Here is a 19731-nt window from a genome sequence, read left to right as displayed (position 1 = left end):
TCCGCAACCTCATTTCCTTCTACGGTTACGTTTATTTCTTCAATTTTCGATAAAGAGGCACTTGGTGACAAAATGAGAACACAACGTCGACTAACTAAAGTAAAAATCAATTCAGTCCCTGTTGATTTGAAATTAAAGGACTGTGCTGCCTTTATCACAGAATCCTCCCTTTTAAATTAAATTAAAGAGAGATCAATCACTAGTATCTGCTAGCAAGTGCAACCTGCTTCGATTTAAAGGGAAGGTGCAGAAGGTGCCTTTAAATATTTGGCCAACACAGAATACACAAATACACAACCGACCGAGCACAGGGCCCAGGAGAGACAGGGAGAGAGCCAGAGAAGGAAGGATAGAAAAGAGGGAGGGAGAGAGAGAGACAGGGTGGAATAGAGGGAGAGAGAGAGTGGAAGAGAGGGAGGGAGGGATGGCGAGATAGAGAGAGAGTGGAAGAGAGGGATGGAGAGATAGAGATAGAGGGAGAGAGAGAGACAGGGAGAGGGATGGAGGGAGAGAGATAGAAGAGGAAGGAGACAGGGTGAAAAAGAGGGAGGGAGTGAGACAGGGAGAGGGATGGAGAGAGAGTGGAAGAGAGGGATGGAGAGATAGAGATAGAGAAAGGGAGAGAGAGAGACAGGGAGAGGGATGGAGGGAGAGATAGAGGAGGAAGGATAGAGACAAGGTGAAAAAGAGGGAGGGAGAGAGGGAGACAGGGAGAGGGAGAGGGATGGAGGGGGAGAGAGGGAGTGTGTGAGAAGAGGAAGAAGGAAAGGAAACTGAAGCAGTTTCAGGTCGGGAGGAGAGGGAGCCAGACGCCCCCCCCCCCCCCCCACAGTAACACCGCAACGCCCCGAAATGTCCTCTGCATCCCTGCAGCCACAGAAACCAGGACGATAAAAATGACGACAACAGCAACAGCAACAACACAAAAATTGAAATTCCTTTGACCAGCCACCAGTCTGACAGTCGACCGTGATGCCTACAGGGGCGTGGGTGGTTTGGGGGTGGGGTTGCGCCACTGTTGGGTTCTGATCATATTTCAGTGGTTCTCAGGTACCCCCAAATACAGAAACCCCGTGGGGACCCCGTCCATCCCCCTCCAACTCCCCCACCCCCCCCAACGACGACTCCAAGACCGAGAGTGCAGGAAAGTGACACGTGGAAACACAAGCTGAAGAGTGACCAGAGTGACCACAGACAGGTGTCCCTTTTCCACAGAGTGACCAGAGTGACCACAGCCAGGTGTCCCTTCTTCTTACAGAGTGACCAGAGTGACCACAGCCAGGTGTCCCTTCTTCTCACAGAGTGACCAGAGTGACCACAGCCAGGTGTCCCTTCTTCTTACAGAGTGACCAGAGTGACCACAGCCAGGTGTCCCTTCTTCTCACAGAGTGACCACAGCCAGTGTCCCTTTTCCACAGAGTGACCAGAGTGACCACAGACAGGTGTCCCTTCTTCTCACAGAGTGACCACAGCCAGGTGTCCCTTTTCCACACAGAGTGACTAGAGCCAGGTGTCCCTTCTTCTCATAGAGTGACCAGAGTGACCACAGCCAGGTGTCCCTTCTTCTCACAGAGTGACCAGAGTGTCGAGCAATTGTGATCCGTGTGCAGAGTGTACAGAGATTGTGATCAGAGTGACCAAAGTGCACAGAGATTGTGCCCAGAGTGTACAGCAATTGTGCACAAAGAATCCATAAAACAGTTGTGCCCAGAGTGTGCTGAGTGTGTGCACAGTGCTTGTGCCCAGAGTGTGCAGAGTCTACGCACAGCACTTGTGCTCAGAGTGAGCAGCGTGTGTGCAGTGTGCGCACAGCGGTTGTGCCCAGAGTGTGGAGAGAGTACGCACAGCACTTGTGCTCAGAGCGCAGTGTGCGCACAGCGGTCGTGCCCAGTGTGTGGTCAGTGATTGTGCCCTCAGTGTGCAGTGTGCGCACAGTGCTTGTGCCCAGAGTGTGGAGAGTGTACGCACAGTGACAGTGCTTGTGCCCAGAGTGTGCAGTGTGCATACAGTGCTTGTGCCCAGAGAGCACGTGTGGTGATTGTGAGCTGTGCTTGTGAGACAGAGGAGGAAGAGGGGGAGAGTGCACAGTGTCTGAGTTTTTACAGTGTCTGTACAGAGTGTGTGCACGTTTACTGCTATTGTACAGTGTGTGTGTTGTTACAGTATTTGCACAGAGTGCTTGTGTGTGTTGTTACAGTATTTGTACTGTGTGTGTGTGTTGTTACAGTATTTGTACAGACTGTGCGTGTCTGGGTGCAGAGTGTGTGTTGTTACAGTATTTGTAGAGAGTGTGTGTGTTGTTACAGTATTTGTACAGCGTGTGTGTGTGTGTTGTTACAGTATTTGTAGAGACTGTGCGTGTCTAGGTGCAGAGTGTGTGTTGTTACAGTATTTGTAGAGAGTGTGTGTGTTATTACAGTATTTGTACAGACTATGTGTGTTGTTACAGTATTTGTAGAGACTGCGCGTGTCTGGGTGCAGAGTGTGTGTTGTTACAGTATTTGTAGAGAGTGTGTGTTGTTACAGTATTTGTACAGACTATGTGTGTTGTTACAGTATTTGTTCAGACTGTGGGTGTCTGAGTGCAGAGTATGTGTTGTTACAGTATTTGTACAGACTATGTGTGCTGTTACAGTATTTGTAGAGAGTGTGTGTGTTGTTACAGTATTTGTAGAGAGTGTGTGTGTTGTTACAGTATTTGTAAAGACTGTGTGTGACTGGGTACAGGTGGTGTGTGTGTGTGAGTGTGTGTGTGTCTGTGTGTGAGAGTGTGTGTGAGTGTGTGAGTGTGTCTGTGAGTGAGTGTGTGTGTGTGTGTCTGTGAGTGTGTGAGTGAGTGTGTGTGAGTGTGAGTGTGTGTGAGTGTGTCTGTGCGTGTGTGAGTGTGTCTGTGCGTGTGTGGGGGTGGGTGCGGGAGAGCGGGGGGCCCTGTCTATTTCAGGGTGCGGGCCACGGAGGTGTAGGCGGTCTCGATCTCCTTGTCCGCGGGGCAGGTGGAGGCGAACTCCTCGCGGGCGTACGCGGCGTCCAGGTACCGCCACAGGGAGGACAGCGAGCGCGGGATCTGGAAACCGCGGTACTTCAGGCACACCACCTGGCCGGGGACACGCGGCGGGGCGGGGCGGGGCGGTTACTACGGCGGCACCACGCTGGGGCTGCGGCGGGGGGCGGCGGGGCGGCGGCGGCGGGCGCGGCTACCTTGACGATGTGCAGCTTGGGCAGCAGGTTGCAGTCTGCCAGGGTGAGCTCCTGTCCGTCCAGGAAGGGGCGAACGGACACCGCCACGTCCTCCGCGCTGTTCTCGTCCACCTCCTCGGGCAGCGGCGTGGACAGGTAGTCATCCAGCTTCTTCAGGGCTTTGAGCAGGCCCTTCTCTAGATCTGGACACACACACACACACCCTGCATCAACACCCAGACTGTGTATTTACACTGATACACACCCTGCATCAAGACCCAGACTGTGTATTTACACTGATACACACACTGCATCAACACCCAGACTGTGTATTTACACTGATACACACACTGCATCAACACCCAGACTGTGTATTTACACTGAAACACACACTGCATCAACACCCAGACTGTGTATTTACACGGATACACACACTGCATCAACACCCAGACTGTGTATTTACACTGATACACACACTGCATCAACACCCAGACTGTGTATTTACACTGGAACACACACTGCATCAACACCCAGACTGTGTATTTACACGGATACACACACTGCATCAACACCCAGACTGTGTATTTACACGGATACACACACTGCATCAACACCCAGACTGTGTATTTACACTGATACACACACTGCATCAACACCCAGACTGTGTATTTACACTGATACACACACTGCATCAACACCCAGACTGTGTATTTACACTGAAACACACACTGCATCAACACCCAGACTGTGTATTTACACTGAAACACACACTGCAGCAACACCCAGACTGTGTATTTACACTGAAACACACACTGCATCAACACCCAGACTGTGTATTTACACTGAAACACACACTGCATCAACACCCAGACTGTGTATTTACACAAGCACACACTGCATCAACACCCAGACTGTGTATTTACACTGATACACACACTGCATCAACACTCAGACTGTGTATTTACACTGAAACACACACTGCATCAACACCCAGACTGTGTATTTACACTGATACACACACTGCATCAACACCCAGACTGTGTATTTACACTGATACACACACTGCATCAACACTCAGACTGTGTATTTACACTGAAACACACACTGCATCAACACCCAGACTGTGTATTTACACTGATACACACACTGCATCAACACCCAGACTGTGTATTTACACTGATACACACACTGCATCAACACCCAGTGTATTTATACTGATACACACACTGCATTAGCACCCAAACGGTGTATTTACACAAGCACACACTGCATCAACACCCAGTGTATTTATACTGATACACACACTGCATTAGCACCCAAACAGTGTACTTACACTGTAACACATTGCATCAACACCCAAACAGTGTATTTACACTAACACACACTGCACCAACACCCAAACAGTGTATTTACAGTGTTTTGTACACTAACACACATTGTATCAACACCCCAAAAGTGTATTTACACTGATACACACACTGCATCAACACCAAGACTGTGTATTTACACTGATACACACCCTGCATCAAGACCCAGTGTATTTACACTGATACACACCCTGCATCAACACCCAAATGCTGTATTTACAATAATGCCTGTATCAATACCCACACTGCATTACTGCATTTACACACTGTGCACTGACAGACTGCATTAACACACACTGTGTCTCACTCACTGTCGTTCATGCTGGGGTTCGAGTTCTTGATGTAGGCAGAGAACTTGGAGAAGACGTCCAGGCCTGCAGTGTTGGACTCGGGGTTCCTGGCAGCAAGTTTGGGGTACCTGAGAGGCACACCGACGGAGAGAGAAGATCAGTTCATCAGGGAGTGAAGGCACCCTACAGCACCAACCACCCCACCCCAAACAATCTGGTCGTGAATGTTTGAAAAGAGAATCCCACCCACTGCCCTACATGGCAGTGAAGTGTGGGGTCCCCTCAGAGACCAGGACGACACTAACTGGGACAAACATCCTCTCTGGGCAGAGCCAGACTGGGGGAGAGAGAGGGAGAGATAGAGAGAAGGGGAGAGGAGGGGTGTTGCGCTGGGGAGACAGAACGAGAGGGGGTGTCGTACTGGGGAGGGCAGAGGTTCTCCTCCAGAAACTCCTCGATCTTGTTGGTGTCGGTCTTCACCTCCGCCCCATACAGCAGGAAGGGGGGCTGGGCTCCTGGGGCCAAATCCTTCAGGATCTCCGGCTTCCTACAGAGTGAGAGGGGTTAATACAGGTGAGCAGGCAGACAGGTACAGGTGTAGACACAGGTTATTACAGGTGAGCAGGGAGACAGGTACAGAGGGAGGGAAACAGGTGAGCAGGCAGACAGGTACAGGTGTAGACAGAGGGGTTATTACAGGTGAGCAGGCAGACAGGTACAGGTACAGAGGGAGGGAGACTGGTGAGCAGGCGGACAGGTACAGGTGTAGACAGAGGGGTTATTACAGGTGAGCAGGCGGACAGGTACAGGTGTAGACAGAGGGGTTATTACAGGTGAGCAGGCGGACAGGTACAGGTGTAGACAGAGGGGTTATTACAGGTGAGCAGGCAGACAGGTACAGGTGTAGACAGAGGGAGACAGGTGAGCAGGCGGACAGGTACAGGTGTAGACAGAGGGAGACAGGTGAGCGGGCAGACAGGTACGGGTGTAGACAGAGGGAGACAGGTGTACACTGAGTACCTCTTCATGTCCACTGTGGTGACGTTAAAGGTGACTCCCTTCAGCCACAGGACCATGAAGAGCCTCTGGGAGAAGGGACAGTTCCCAATGCTCTGTCCATCTGACCCTGCCTGCACAACACCACACAATTATTACACAGCACTACACAATCATCACAACATTATTACACAACACAACACTACACAGTCATCACACCCCACTACAAAATCATCACAACATTATTAAACCACACTGCACCACCATCACACCACAGCAGTTATTTGACCATTTTATGGACAGTAAAACCCCTACTTCTGAGACACGGGCTTTCAAACGCCACACATCGAGACAGAACACGACACAAAATACAAAGAACTAAATACAGATTTTACAAGAGAGCCCAGCTCTGTTTATAACCTGAATTTAACCTTCAGTTTCAATTAAAATTAAAGGTTTTAACGGCGATAAGGGGAAGGGTGCGGTTCACTTCCCCTGTGGGGAATATGGCCGTTTTTTACAATGTAAAAATACATAGTAACATAATAATATACTCGTAGTAGTAAAAAAAAAGGACTTAAAATCACCACTGTTATGAAAATGTTTATATTTTTTCGACGTAATGGTAGTAACGGACAGAAAACTGGACAGGACGAGCCAGATTCGGGAGCCGGAGGAAAGGAAGGATATTACTTTTATTATTTGTGTTCAAAACACAGAGTGGGACAGGATCCAGCGACCCGGGAGTGACAGGTGTGAGAAAAGGCTTTTTTACTCGTTTTATGTTAAAAAAAAGAGTGGGGTGAAAACACTTTAATTCATAGTAAATGAATCTCGGACTCTCCGCTCCCCCGGCCGGGCGACCGTTATAACGGCAGCCGAACCCGGGCCACGAGGCGGCGCCTCTGACGCGGCCTGGAAACGGCCCGGGCTCGAGAGCCCTGTTGCTAAGGCCGGCCGGGGGCGGGGGCTGCCGGGAGCCAGAGCGAGGCGGCAGGAAGCGGACAGAGCCGCCATTCAGCCCCGACCGACAACAACAACAACAACAACAACAACAACTACTACTACATACATACAGTGGCCGCTTTATTCCTGCTCTTTTCGCCTTCAAAAAAATAAATAAAGAGCACAGCCACACTCTCCACCCCCCCCGCCCCGGCCAGCCAGTTCAAATATATCGATTCAAGCCGAGCTCCCCGATCAGAAACGCACTTCCTTTCCGAGAAACAGACAAGGTCGCGAACGTTTCGTTAAGAGATGTGCTGTCCGCAGCGCACTCCACGCTCCTCCAACTTTATTTTTGTGCTTGCAATCCCACCCCTCTTTTCGTCTTTTTTTTTCTTTCTTTTGTTTAGCTCGGTCGTAAAAGCTCAAAGCGCCGCCACGCAACCCTCACGATGCTTCGTCACGGCGCTTTCCGGTCCCCTTCAAAAGTTTGAGAGCACGAACTTTTAAAACAAAAACTGCCCCCGTCCCTCCACACACACACACTCTCCTTCCAGTAGTTTCCGCAGCAATAAATACCAGTTTTGTTTTGGGGGTAAAATAAAAAGACAGAAAAGGAAACATCCTCTGAGGGAAACATCGCCTGTGTTGCGTTTTGTTCTCCAGAAAGTCAGTTTCCAGGCTCAATTGCACACACACAAAAAACGACAAGACAACGGTCCCCTTATCCCCTATCCCATCCCTCCGCTCTCCCTCATCCTCTCGGTTTATTTATTTGGGGAGGGGGTTGTTTGACCGAACCAGACCGAACCGGGCTCACCTTGACGAACAGCTCGACCTGTGGCTGCCGGTCCTCGTCGCCCATAGCTGCACGTCTGCCACCGCCTGCACAACGCAACAGGGAGAAAACAAAAAAAAAAACACACGGGTGCACATTTAATGAATCCAGGTCTGTCGATGTTTCACCCCCACACGGCAAGAACAGGACGAATCGGGGTTTTTTTTTTTGTGTGTGGAAAAATGCATTCCCTCTAGCAAAGCAAAGCCCTCCCCAAAAAAAAAAGAGTTAAAAAAACCCGCCTTCCGCTGGACATGTGTAGGATTGAAAAGTAAATTCAAAAAAAAAACTTCCCCATTTTGCAGACTTTCCCTGTATATCCGCGGGCATCTCGCTCGTTTTGTTTTTTGATGGGGGGATATGGGTTCGAGAGGCTGGGTCGGGTTGGTACAAAAAAAAACAAAAAAGCCCCGATAAATGAGAGAAAAACGGAGAAACAGACTCGCCTCTGATCCGGGGATTGCTGCGGCACAGGTGTGAATGAAACCCCCGCGGGTCAGGTCTGTGTTTCGGGGGGTCTTTTCGCAATATGTCGCCGAGCAAGTCGTGAGCGGAGCAGAATGGGTCCGCCTTAATCTTTTTTAGTTTTTTTTTCTCTCTTCTGGTGAGTGTGCATGCATGTAAAGGCGGTTTTGTATGACAATATCCTCTCTCCTCCTCCTCCTCTCTCTCTTTCGTTTCGCTTCCTGGTTTTGGTGCACAAGAAATGACCTAATTGAACCGACAATGTCGTCCCCTCTCCGGTTTTGCCTCTACAGTATTTGCCAACTCCACCCAGCTCCGAGCTTGACTAAAATAAAGAGAGATTTGTGTGTGTGTGTGAGAGAGAGAGAGAAAGAGGATGACGTCCCGTGTTTTATGGCTGAAAAACGTCCAATAATTTGGACTCCCTTGTCCAAATGCGAGCAAATGCAGAGGGTGGCTCGTTAAGGGAGCTCATTTAGAGCAGGTCCCCCCCAAAAACGGGGGAGAAACACAATAAAATAAACTCAACGAGGTGTGGGAGAGCCGGGGTGATTATAAGGAGATTTACCCCGCCATTTAAAAAAAGTAATTCTCCTTCACGGATGCGTCTCCCACAGACGTCCCAGTACAGCACCGTGGCGCCCAAACTGTCCAGAAATGTCATTTTAAAGGCGCAGTCGGGAGGTCAGACGTCCCACGGGCGCATTTTGCGTTATTTTGTGTTATTTGTAAGTCTGGGAATAAAAGGGAGGGGTTGTCATCACCCACACGGACCGCAAGGGGGAAACGTGCGAGCTCCCCCCAGAAGGGACCGGCAACACCGTCAGGAAAAAACAAACAAACAAAAAAACTCTTATTTTTGTGTGAAATGCTACGATCTCCAGGAATGGGGGGGATGTTCTTAATAATTCAACTTGTGATTAAAGAGCCTTAAAAAATCCAGTTTATGGAGGGGGGGGTTAAATCACTTTTTTTGTCCTTAGCAATGTGCTAAGTGTGGGGCGTGGTTCAAGTACAGGCGTGTCCATTTATGTATTAATTTATTTTTAATGATCGTTAACAGCGTTGAACGCCCATCTTACATAGAGTATATGGAGCGACCATGTCCATTTCCGTGACGGTTTTAACGGTTTTTGTGTACCACACGTCAGTCGTATACAAGTCAAATCCCATCCAGCCGATTCTCCCCAGTTGCCTTATTAGAGGAAATGCGATTAAAAGTAAATTGTGTAAATTGTGGCGCACAAACGGGACAGAAATATAATTTTAAAGGTACAGTCAGTAGGTAACTGGCGACTGGCGCCCTGGGGCTGTGGCGGGCGGGACCAACGGTCGGCCGCACGAGGCGTTCAAATCCAACGTTCAAAAAAAAAAGGGCGGGTGTTGCCACGGTTACAGGGGGTCGATCGCCGCTCGAGAGGCTCGGCCTTACCGCAAGTCCGCTGGGGGGGCGCCGCCTGCGCAGTCGGAGTCCGAGCGGGGGCCGGTGGGCGGCGGGCGCGCAGCGGGCACGGCGCGGCAGGAAAGTCGCAGGCCTGAACCCGGGTGGGGAAGGGGGAGACCGTTAAGGCCGGGCGAGGTGCGGACGGCGGCGTTTGGCGGCTGGAGTTTGACAGGCCCGAGGTGTGAAGGTGAGGTCCCCGGGGACGTAACCCCGGGCAAAACATTTCTTTAGTTTTTGCTCAAATCAAACTTTTTTTTGTTGTTACTCTGTCTCCCCCCTCGTCCGAAAAGGCACCGGAGTAAAAACGCAGGATTGATCCGCGCGTTATCAACCTCGGTCAAACAAGCTTTCATTTTCCGTCTCACGCCGGCTGAAATAACAGGTTTCTCCGAATTTTAATTTTACTCTTAAGACGGAGAAGTGCCGACACGGGTCACTGGTATCTTCAGAGGTGTCGTGTTTCTGAAATATTTCAGTCCTTTACGCAGCCCGTTTGCCTCACGGGGTTCAGATTGACGAAAGTCTTAACGGCGTGAAAATAACGACATACAGTTTCGACGTGAGGTAGAGAGTTGACGATTTTGTAAAAAAAAATTAAACAAATTATAATGGAGAAGTTCTGGGACGTTAACTCCGACACGTTTCTGAAGAAGGAAATAATGATCAGAAACGGCCTATTCCTGCTCTCGCATGGAGGCTGCGAATATATTTCTTCCTGAATTATGAACACGACAGTATTTGAAGCCGAGCTCTGACGGGGGGGCTGACGGTTTTGGTGTTTTGCCACAGAAAACAATTCTGCAGGAACATGAAGTGTAAGAGCCTTCCCTTGTGCTAGTTAGGGTGTGTGTGTGTGTGTCTGTGGTGTTTGTGCAGGATGGATCCTGGGGCTGACAGCGATCTGGGATCTACTGGGAGAGCAGCAGGAGCAGGAGAGAAGGACACACCAGAGGTAACACACACACACACACACACACACGCCTCACGCAGGCTAACACACGCCACACATGCCAGAGGTAACACACACGTGCCTAACACATGCCACACACACCAGAGGTAACACACGCACACACGCCTCACGCAGGCTAACACACGCCACACATGCCAGAGGTAACACACACGTGCCTAACACACGCCACACACACCAGAGGTAACACACACATGCCTAACACGCCACACACGCCAGAGGTAACACACACACACAAACACACACACAAACCTAACACAGGCTAAAACGCCACACACGCCAGAGGTAACACACACACGCCTAATGCAGGCTAACACACGCCACACACACCAGAGGTAACACACACATGCCTAACACTCACCACACACACACATACACACATAACACGCCAAAGATACACTTAATAAATGCTAACACATGCCATACACACCTAACACACGCCTCACACACCGAGACACGCCTCACACACTGACATACAGAGACATTGTCACACTGACACAGTGAGACACCGAGACGGTGACACACACTCTGCGGTGTCCAGGCGCTGTGCTGTGACTGTGCTGTGGTCTCTTGTTGTCTCAGTCACTGACGCACAGTGTCGCACAGTCACTCGGACACACTGTCACAGTGATACACAGTCACTCTGACACACTGACACACACTCTGCGGTGTCCAGGCGCTGTGGTGTGACTGTGCTGTGCTCTCTTGTTGTCTCAGTCACTGACGCACAGTGTCGCACAGTCACTTGGACACACTGTCACAGTGATACACAGTCACTCTGACACACTGACACACACTCTGAGGTGTCCAGGCGCTGTGCTGTGACTGTGCTGTGCTCTCTTGTTGTCTCAGTCACTGACGCACAGTGTCGCACAGTCACTCTGACACTCTGACACTCTGACACACACTCTGAGGTGTCCAGGTGCTGTGCTGTGACTGCTGTGCTCTCCTGTGGTCCCAGCTCTATCTCAGCGTGCTGTTTCACCACGGGCAGCTGGGCCTGTCTTACTACGACACCGAGGACTACACTGTGTACTACATGCCCGACACCACGGACACCTGCAGCCTGACGCTGCTGGACAAAGGTACGGTCAGAGAGAGAGAGAAAGGGACACGCCGACTCACAGTGTGTGTGAGTGTGTGTTCCCTGTGTCCCGTGATGGACTGGTGTCCTGTCCAGGGTGTGTGAGTGTGTGTGTGTGTCCTGTGATGGACTGGTGTCCTGTCCAGGGTGTGTGAGTGTGTGTGTGTCCTGTGATGGACTGCTGTCCTGTCCAGGGTGTGTGAGTGTGTGTGTGTCCTGTGATGGACTGCTGTCCTGTCCAGGGTGAACCCTGCCCTGTGCCTGTTGCTTGCTGGGATAGACTCCAGCTCCCTCTTGACCCTGTGCTGGATAAAGCTGTGTCACCCCTGTCTCCCTCTGTCTCTGTCCCAGCCCTCCAGGAGCTGACCCCCAGGGCCATCGTCACCAGCGCCAAGCAGGACCGCAGCGTGGCCGAGTTCCTGAGGAGACTGGGTGAGGGAGGAGGCAGAGGGACAGACAGAGAGAGAGGGACTCACCCAGAGAGACACACAGGAACATACAGAGTTAGAGAGAGACGGAGTAACAGACAGATAGAGACAGACGGTCTCGGAGACAGATAGCTCTCCGGCCCGGGCCCGGTCACTCATGAGCGACCGTTTTCTGGCCGTGCTGGAGCCCCAGAGGACGTTCCCAGTACCGCCGTCTAGGGAGCGTTCCTCCCGACCCGTCCACCACTCTGTGTGCCAGACGCCCTCTCTGGCCCGGTCAGGAGTGGTGACCCCTCCGCCCCCCCAGCCTGGCCAGACACCCTCCCGCGCCCCCGAAACGCTCTGACCGTCCCCAGCGCGACCCATCAGCCCCTGCGCCGCGCCGCCCTCCCTCCTGACTCTCCGGGCCGGAGTGGGGGGGGGAGGGGGGTTCCTGGCTGTGGAAGAGCGGATAGTGGGGTCTCTCTGTGGGACAATGTACCGTGCCTGGACACTAGACAGCTTCGCTTCTGATACCGACTTTCTCTCCCTCCCTCCCTCCCCTGTCCTGTGTTTGTGTGTTTCTGCTCGGTTGTCCCAGGCGACAGTGCGGGAGATAAGCCGGAGGTGGTGCTGTACCCGAACACCGACTTCGGTGAGAGATTAGAGGAGCCTGTCGGGCAGCCCGGGGACGGGCCCGGTCACTCCCTCTGCCTGCAGTCGCCCCTCCCTGTTACTCACTCTCACCTCGTCACCACCCTTCTCTCTCTCTCAGGGCAGTGTTCGTGTACTGGAGTGTCCAGTCAGTGTGTCTGTATGAACCCCTCTCTCTCTCTCAGTGCAGTGTTCATGTACTGGAGTGTCCAGTCAGTGTGTCTGTATGAACCCCTCTCTCTCTCAGTGCAGTGTTCATGTACTGGAGTGTCCAGTCAGTGTGTCTGTATGAACCCCTCTCTCTCTCAGTGCAGTGTTCATGTACTGGAGTGTCCAGTCAGTGTGTCTGTATGAACCCCTCTCTCTCTGTGCAGTGTTCATGTACTGGAGTGTCCAGTCAGTGTGTCTGTGTGAACCCCTCTCTCTCTCAGTGCAGTGTTCATGTACTGGAGTGTCCAGTCAGTGTGTCTGTATGAACCCCTCTCTCTCTCAGTGCAGTGTTCATGTACTGGAGTGTCCAGTCAGTGTGTCTGTATGAACCCCTCTCTCTCTCAGTGCAGTGTTCATGTCCTGGAGTGTCCAGTCAGTGTGTCTGTATGAACCCCTCTCTCTCTCAGTGCAGTGTTCATGTACTGGAGTGTCCAGTCAGTGTGTCTGTGTGAACCCCTCTCTCTCTCAGTGCAGTGTTCATGTACTGGAGTGTCCAGTCAGTGTGTGTCTGTATGAACCCCTCTCTCTCTCAGTGCAGTGTTCATGTACTGGAGTGTCCAGTCAGTGTGTGTGTGTGAACCCCTCTCTCTCTCAGTGCAGTGTTCATGTCCTGGAGTGTCCAGTCAGTGTGTCTGTGTGAACCCCTCTCTCTCTCAGTGCAGTGTTCATGTACTGGAGTGTCCAGTCAGTGTGTCTGTGTGAACCCCTCTCTCTCTCAGTGCAGTGTTCATGTACTGGAGTGTCCAGTCAGTGTGTGTGTATGAACCCCTCTCTCTCTCAGTGCAGTGTTCATGTACTGGAGTGTCCAGTCAGTGTGTCTGTATGAACCCCTCTCTCTCTCTCAGTGCAGTGTTCATGTACTGGAGTGTCCAGTCAGTGTGTCTGTGTGAACCCCTCTCTCTCTCAGTGCAGTGTTCATGTCCTGGAGTGTCCAGTCAGTGTGTCTGTATGAACCCCTCTCTCTCTCAGTGCAGTGTTCATGTCCTGGAGTGTCCAGTCAGTGTGTCTGTATGAACCCCTCTCTCTCTCAGTGCAGTGTTCATGTACTGGAGTGTCCAGTCAGTGTGTCTGTATGAACCCCTCTCTCAGTGCAGTGTTCATGTACTGGAGTGTCCAGTCAGTGTGTCTGTATGAACCCCTCTCTCTCTCAGTGCAGTGTTCATGTACTGGAGTGTCCAGTCAGTGTGTCTGTATGAACCCCTCTCTCTCTCAGTGCAGTGTTCATGTACTGGAGTGTCCAGTCAGTGTGTCTGTATGAACCCCTCTCTCTCTCAGTGCAGTGTTCATGTACTGGAGTGTCCAGTCAGTGAATGACCGTCTCTTTCTCAGGTTTTGAGGTCAGCAAACAGAGGCTGCTGTCTGCTCATCTATCCTTCCTCCCAGCCTCCCTGACAGAGACGGAGAGACTGTCCTACCTTGGCTCCTCTCTCCCTTTAAACTGCACACAGATGGTGGGTCCCTGTCTTTATCCTTTCAATATAGTGTAAGATTAGATCAGATATACAATCTCTCGCATGAGGAACGTGTCTTCTCACAGACCCCAGCTTGCTCTACAAGAGACACACAGACAGGGAGAGAAGCTGGGGGTCAGAGCGCAGGGTCGGCCATTTATACAGCGCCCCTGGAGCAGTGGGGGTGAAGGGTCTTGCTCAGGGGCCCAGCGGAGTAGGATTCCTCTGCCGGCCGCGGGATTCGAACCGGCAACCTCCCAGCCCCAGGCGCAGATCCTGAGCCCCAGAGCCGCCACACCGCCCCGTGTTCATGTACTGGAGTGTCAGTCTGAACCCCCCCTCTCTCTCTGGGCCCCAGGTGCGCTCCCTCGGGGGGCTCCTCAAGCTGCTGGAGAGGCGGAGAGTGGGGGTGGAGCTGGAGGACAGCATCGTGGGGGTGCCCGTCCTGGCCCTGCGCAAGTTCTCCCTGTAAGCCTGCCGCCGAGTCCCCGCTGGGGGTGCCTCCTCTCCTCCTCCTCCTGCGCTCTCGTTCCCTCGCCCCCGTCTCCTTTCACCACTGCCTGCCTGAGCCCCCCCCCCCCGCTGTGGGGTCTCACGGAGCGAGAGTCGCCCGGGCGCCCTGCTTCCTGTGTGACCGCGGAGGAGCAGAGCAGGCCGCGCCCGCGCCAACTCCCACCTGTCGTTCTCTTCCAGGGCCGACGGGGTTTACCTGGACAAGGACACGTACAGGTGAGCGTGAGGGACACACTCGCACACCCTGGAGAGGACACCAGGCCATCACAGGACACACACACACACCCTGGACAGGACACCAGTCCATCACAGGACACACACACACACTCACACACCCTGGACAGGACACCAGTCCATCACAGGACACACACACACACTCACACACCCTGGACAGGACACCACTCCATCACAGGACACACACTCACACACCCTGGACAGGACACCAGTCCATCACACACTCACACACTCACACACCCTGGACAGGACACCACTCCATCACAGGACACACACACACACACCCTGGACAGGACACCAGTCCATCACAGGACACACACACTCACACACCCTGGACAGGACACCAGTCCATCACAGGACACACACTCACACACCCTGGACAGGACACCAGTCCATCACAGGACACACACACACACACTCACACACCCTGGACAGGACACCACTCCATCACAGGACACACACTCACACACCCTGGACAGGACACCAGTCCATCACACACTCACACACTCACACACCCTGGACAGGACACCACTCCATCACAGGACACACACACACACACCCTGGACAGGACACCAGTCCATCACAGGACACACTCACACACCCTGGACAGGACACCACTCCATCACAGGACACACACTCACACACCCTGGACAGGACACCAGTCCATCACAGGACACACACACACTCACACACCCTGGACAGGACACCAGTCCATCACAGGACACACACACACACACACACACACACACTCACACACCCTGGACAGGACACCAGTCCATCACAGGACACACACACACTCACACACCCTGGACAGGACACCAGGCCATCACAGGACACACACACACACTCACACACCCTGGACAGGACACCAGTCCATCACAGGACACTCACACACCCTGGACAGGACGCCAGTCCATCACAGGACACACACACACTCACACACCCTGGACAGGACACCACTCCATCACAGGACACACACTCACACACCCTGGACAGGACACCAGTCCATCACAGGACACACACACACACTCACACACCCTGGAGAGGACACCAGGCCATCACAGGACACACACACACACTCACACACCCTGGACAGGACACCAGTCCATCACAGGACACTCACACACACTCACACACCCTGGAGAGGATACCAGGCCATCACAGGACACACACACACTCACACACACCCTGGACAGGACACCAGTCCATCACAGGACACACACACACACTCACACACCCTGGACAGGACACCAGTCCATCACAGGACACTCACACACACTCACACACCCTGGAGAGGATACCAGTCCATCACAGGACACACACACACTCACACACACCCTGGACAGGACACCAGTCCATCACAGGACACACACACACACTCACACACCCTGGAGAGGACACCAGGCCATCACAGGACACACACACACACTCACACACCCTGGACAGGACACCAGTCCATCACAGGACACACACACACTCACACACCCTGGACAGGACACCAGTCCATCACAGGACACACACACACACTCACACACCCTGGACAGGACACCAGTCCATCACAGGACACACACACACACTCACACACCCTGGAGAGGACACCAGGCCATCACAGGACACACACACACTCACACACCCTGGACAGGACACCAGTCCATCACAGGACACACACACTCACACACCCCGGACAGACACCAGGCCATCACAGGACACACACACACTCACACACCCTGGACAGGACACCAGTCCATCACAGGACACACACACACACACACACCCTGGAGAGGACACCAGTCCATCACAGGACACTCACACACTCACACACCCTGGACAGGACACCAGTCAATCACTGGACACACACACACACTCACACACCCTGGACAGGACACCAGTCCCTCACAGGACACTCACACACACTCACACACCCTGGACAGGACACCAGTCCATCACAGGACACACACACACTCACACACCCTGGACAGGACACCAGTCCATCACAGGACACACACACACTCACACACCCTGGACAGGACACCAGTCCATCACAGGACACACTCACACACCCTGGACAGGACACCAGTCCATCACAGGACACACACACACACTCACACACCCTGGACAGGACACCAGTCCATCACAGGACACACACACACTCACACACCCTGGACAGGACACCAGTCCATCACAGGACACACTCACACACCCTGGACAGGACACCAGTCCATCACAGGACACACACACACACTCACACACCCTGGAGAGGACATCAGGCCATCACAGGACACACACACTCACACACCCTGGACAGGACACCAGTCCATCACAGGACACTCACACACACTCACACACCCTGGACAGGACACCAGTCCATCACAGGACACACACACACACTCACACACCCTGGAGAGGACATCAGGCCATCACAGGACACACACACTCACACACCCTGGACAGGACACCAGTCCATCACAGGACACTCACACACACTCACACACCCTGGACAGGACACCAGTCCATCACAGGACACACACACACACTCACACACCCTGGAGAGGACATCAGGCCATCACAGGACACTCACACACTCACACACCCCTGGACAGGACACCAGTCAATCACAGGACACACACACACTCACACACCCTGGACAGGACACCAGTCCATCACAGGACACTCACACACTCACACACCCCTGGACAGGACACCAGTCAATCACAGGACACACACACACTCACACACCCTGGACAGGACACCAGTCCATCACAGGACACACACACACTCACACACCCTGGACAGGACACCAGTCCATCACAGGACACACTCACACACCATGGACAGGACACCAGTCCATCACAGGACACACACACACACTCACACACCCTGGAGAGGACATCAGGCCATCACAGGACACACACACTCACACACCCTGGACAGGACACCAGTCCATCACAGGACACTCACACACACTCACACACCCTGGACAGGACACCAGTCCATCACAGGACACACACACACACTCACACAGCCTGGAGAGGACATCAGGCCATCACAGGACACACACACTCACACACCCTGGACAGGACACCAGTCCATCACAGGACACACACACACACTCACACACCCTGGAGAGGACATCAGGCCATCACAGGACACACACACTCACACACCCTGGACAGGACACCAGTCCATCACAGGACACACACACACACTCACACACCCTGGACAGGACACCAGTCCATCACAGGACACACACACACACTCACACACCCTGGAGAGGACATCAGGCCATCACAGGACACACACACTCACACACCCTGGACAGGACACCAGTCCATCACAGGACACACACACACACTCACACACCCTGGAGAGGATACCAGTCCATCACAGGACACTCACACACACTCACACACCCTGGACAGGACACCAGTCCATCACAGGACACACACTCACACACCCTGGACAGGACACCAGTCCATCACAGGACACACACTCACACTCACACACCCTGGACAGGACACCAGTCTGTCACAGGACACACACTCACACTCACACACCCTGGACAGGACACCAGTCCATCACAGGACACACACTCACACTCACACACCCTGGACAGGACATCAGGCCATCACAGGACACACTCACACACTCACACACCCTGGACAGGACATCAGGCCATCACAGGACACACACACACACTCACACACCCTGGACAGGACATCAGGCCATCACAGGACACACTCACACACTCACACACCCTGGACAGGACATCAGGCCATCACAGGACACACTCACACACTCACACACCCTGGACAGGACAGCAGTCCATCACAGGACACACACACACACACTCACACACCCTGGACAGGACATCAGGCCATCACAGGACACACTCACACACTCACACACCCTGGACAGGACATCAGGCCATCACAGGACACACTCACACACTCACACACCCTGGACAGGACATCAGGCCATCACAGGACACACTCACACACTCACACACCCTGGACAGGACATCAGGCCATCACAGGACACACACACACACACACACCCTGGATAGGACACCAGTCCATCACAGGACACACACACACACACCCTGGACAGGACACCAGGCCATCACAGGACACACACACACACTCACACACCCTGGACAGGACACCAGTCCATCACAGGACACACACACACACACTCACACACCCTGGACAGGACACCAGTCCATCACAGGACACACACACACACTCACACACCCTGGACAGGACACCAGTCCATCACAGGACACACACACACTCTCACACCCTGGACAGGACACCAGTCCATCACATGACACTCACACACACTCACACACACTCACACACCCTGGACAGGACACCAGTCCATCACAGGACAGACACAGGGGGTGGCGGTGGCCCGTGAAACTCTCCCTCTCTCTCTCTCTCTCTCTCTCTCTCTGTGCGTCTGCCTGTCCGCCTCAGCGCCCTGCAGGTCTTCAAGTCTGAGCTCCACCCCTCCGTGTACAAGCTGGCGTCCGGTGTGAAGGAGGGCCTCAGCCTGTACGGTGAGTCTCGCGTCTCGCGTCTCGGCCCCAGGCCCGTCCGGGAAGTCCGCGCAGCGCCCCGCCTCGCCTCCTCGCGCGCCACTCCCAGCCGCCACCAGAGGGAGACAGAGACCGCGCGACCGTCCCCGACG

General features: G+C 53.2%; 2 protein-coding genes across 7 annotated transcripts in view; one reads left to right on the top strand and one right to left on the bottom strand.

The window, feature by feature from the left end:
• Positions 1-12: 12 nt before the first annotated feature.
• Positions 13-8344, bottom strand: clic1 (CLIC family member 1). Of its 2 annotated transcripts, XR_015936299.1 has the most exons (8): positions 8060-8344; positions 7596-7660; positions 5855-5964; positions 5256-5381; positions 4856-4962; positions 3199-3380; positions 2319-3094; positions 13-2239 (listed from the first exon to the last, which is right to left on the bottom strand). XR_015936299.1 is itself a non-coding variant. In XM_088631137.1 (7 exons), the coding sequence occupies exons 2-7, from the start codon at positions 7638-7640 to the stop codon at positions 2933-2935; spliced, it is 732 nt and encodes a 243-aa protein (XP_088487263.1). In that variant the 5' UTR covers positions 7641-7660; positions 8060-8344; the 3' UTR covers positions 13-2932. The 2 variants fall into 2 exon arrangements, 1 of the variants encoding a protein (XP_088487263.1); XM_088631137.1 differs by having other exon boundaries at positions 13-3094.
• Positions 8345-9154: 810 nt separating this feature from the next.
• The window catches only part of msh5 (mutS homolog 5), a 34946-nt gene continuing 24369 nt past the window's right edge, over positions 9155-19731 (top strand). For 2 of the 5 annotated variants that reach the window (XM_088631105.1, XM_088631107.1), the window contains exons 1-9: positions 9155-9709; positions 10399-10474; positions 11451-11574; positions 11925-12005; positions 12582-12635; positions 14174-14295; positions 14654-14763; positions 14989-15024; positions 19518-19600. In XM_088631105.1, coding sequence (XP_088487231.1) covers positions 10400-10474; positions 11451-11574; positions 11925-12005; positions 12582-12635; positions 14174-14295; positions 14654-14763; positions 14989-15024; positions 19518-19600 — 685 coding nt within the window. In that variant the 5' untranslated portion in view covers positions 9155-9709; position 10399. The remainder of the gene's footprint in view (positions 9710-10398; positions 10475-11450; positions 11575-11924; positions 12006-12581; positions 12636-14173; positions 14296-14653; positions 14764-14988; positions 15025-19517; positions 19601-19731) is intronic. The other 3 variants (XM_088631103.1, XM_088631106.1, XM_088631104.1) reach the window with 2 other exon arrangements.

Source organism: Lepisosteus platostomus, chromosome 5, assembly GCF_059453375.1.
Source record: "Lepisosteus platostomus isolate fLepPlt1 chromosome 5, fLepPlt1.hap1, whole genome shotgun sequence".
NCBI lineage: Eukaryota > Metazoa > Chordata > Actinopteri > Semionotiformes > Lepisosteidae > Lepisosteus > Lepisosteus platostomus.
The sequence above is the reverse complement of the archived record's forward strand: the minus strand, read 5'-3'. Positions and strand labels throughout refer to the sequence as shown.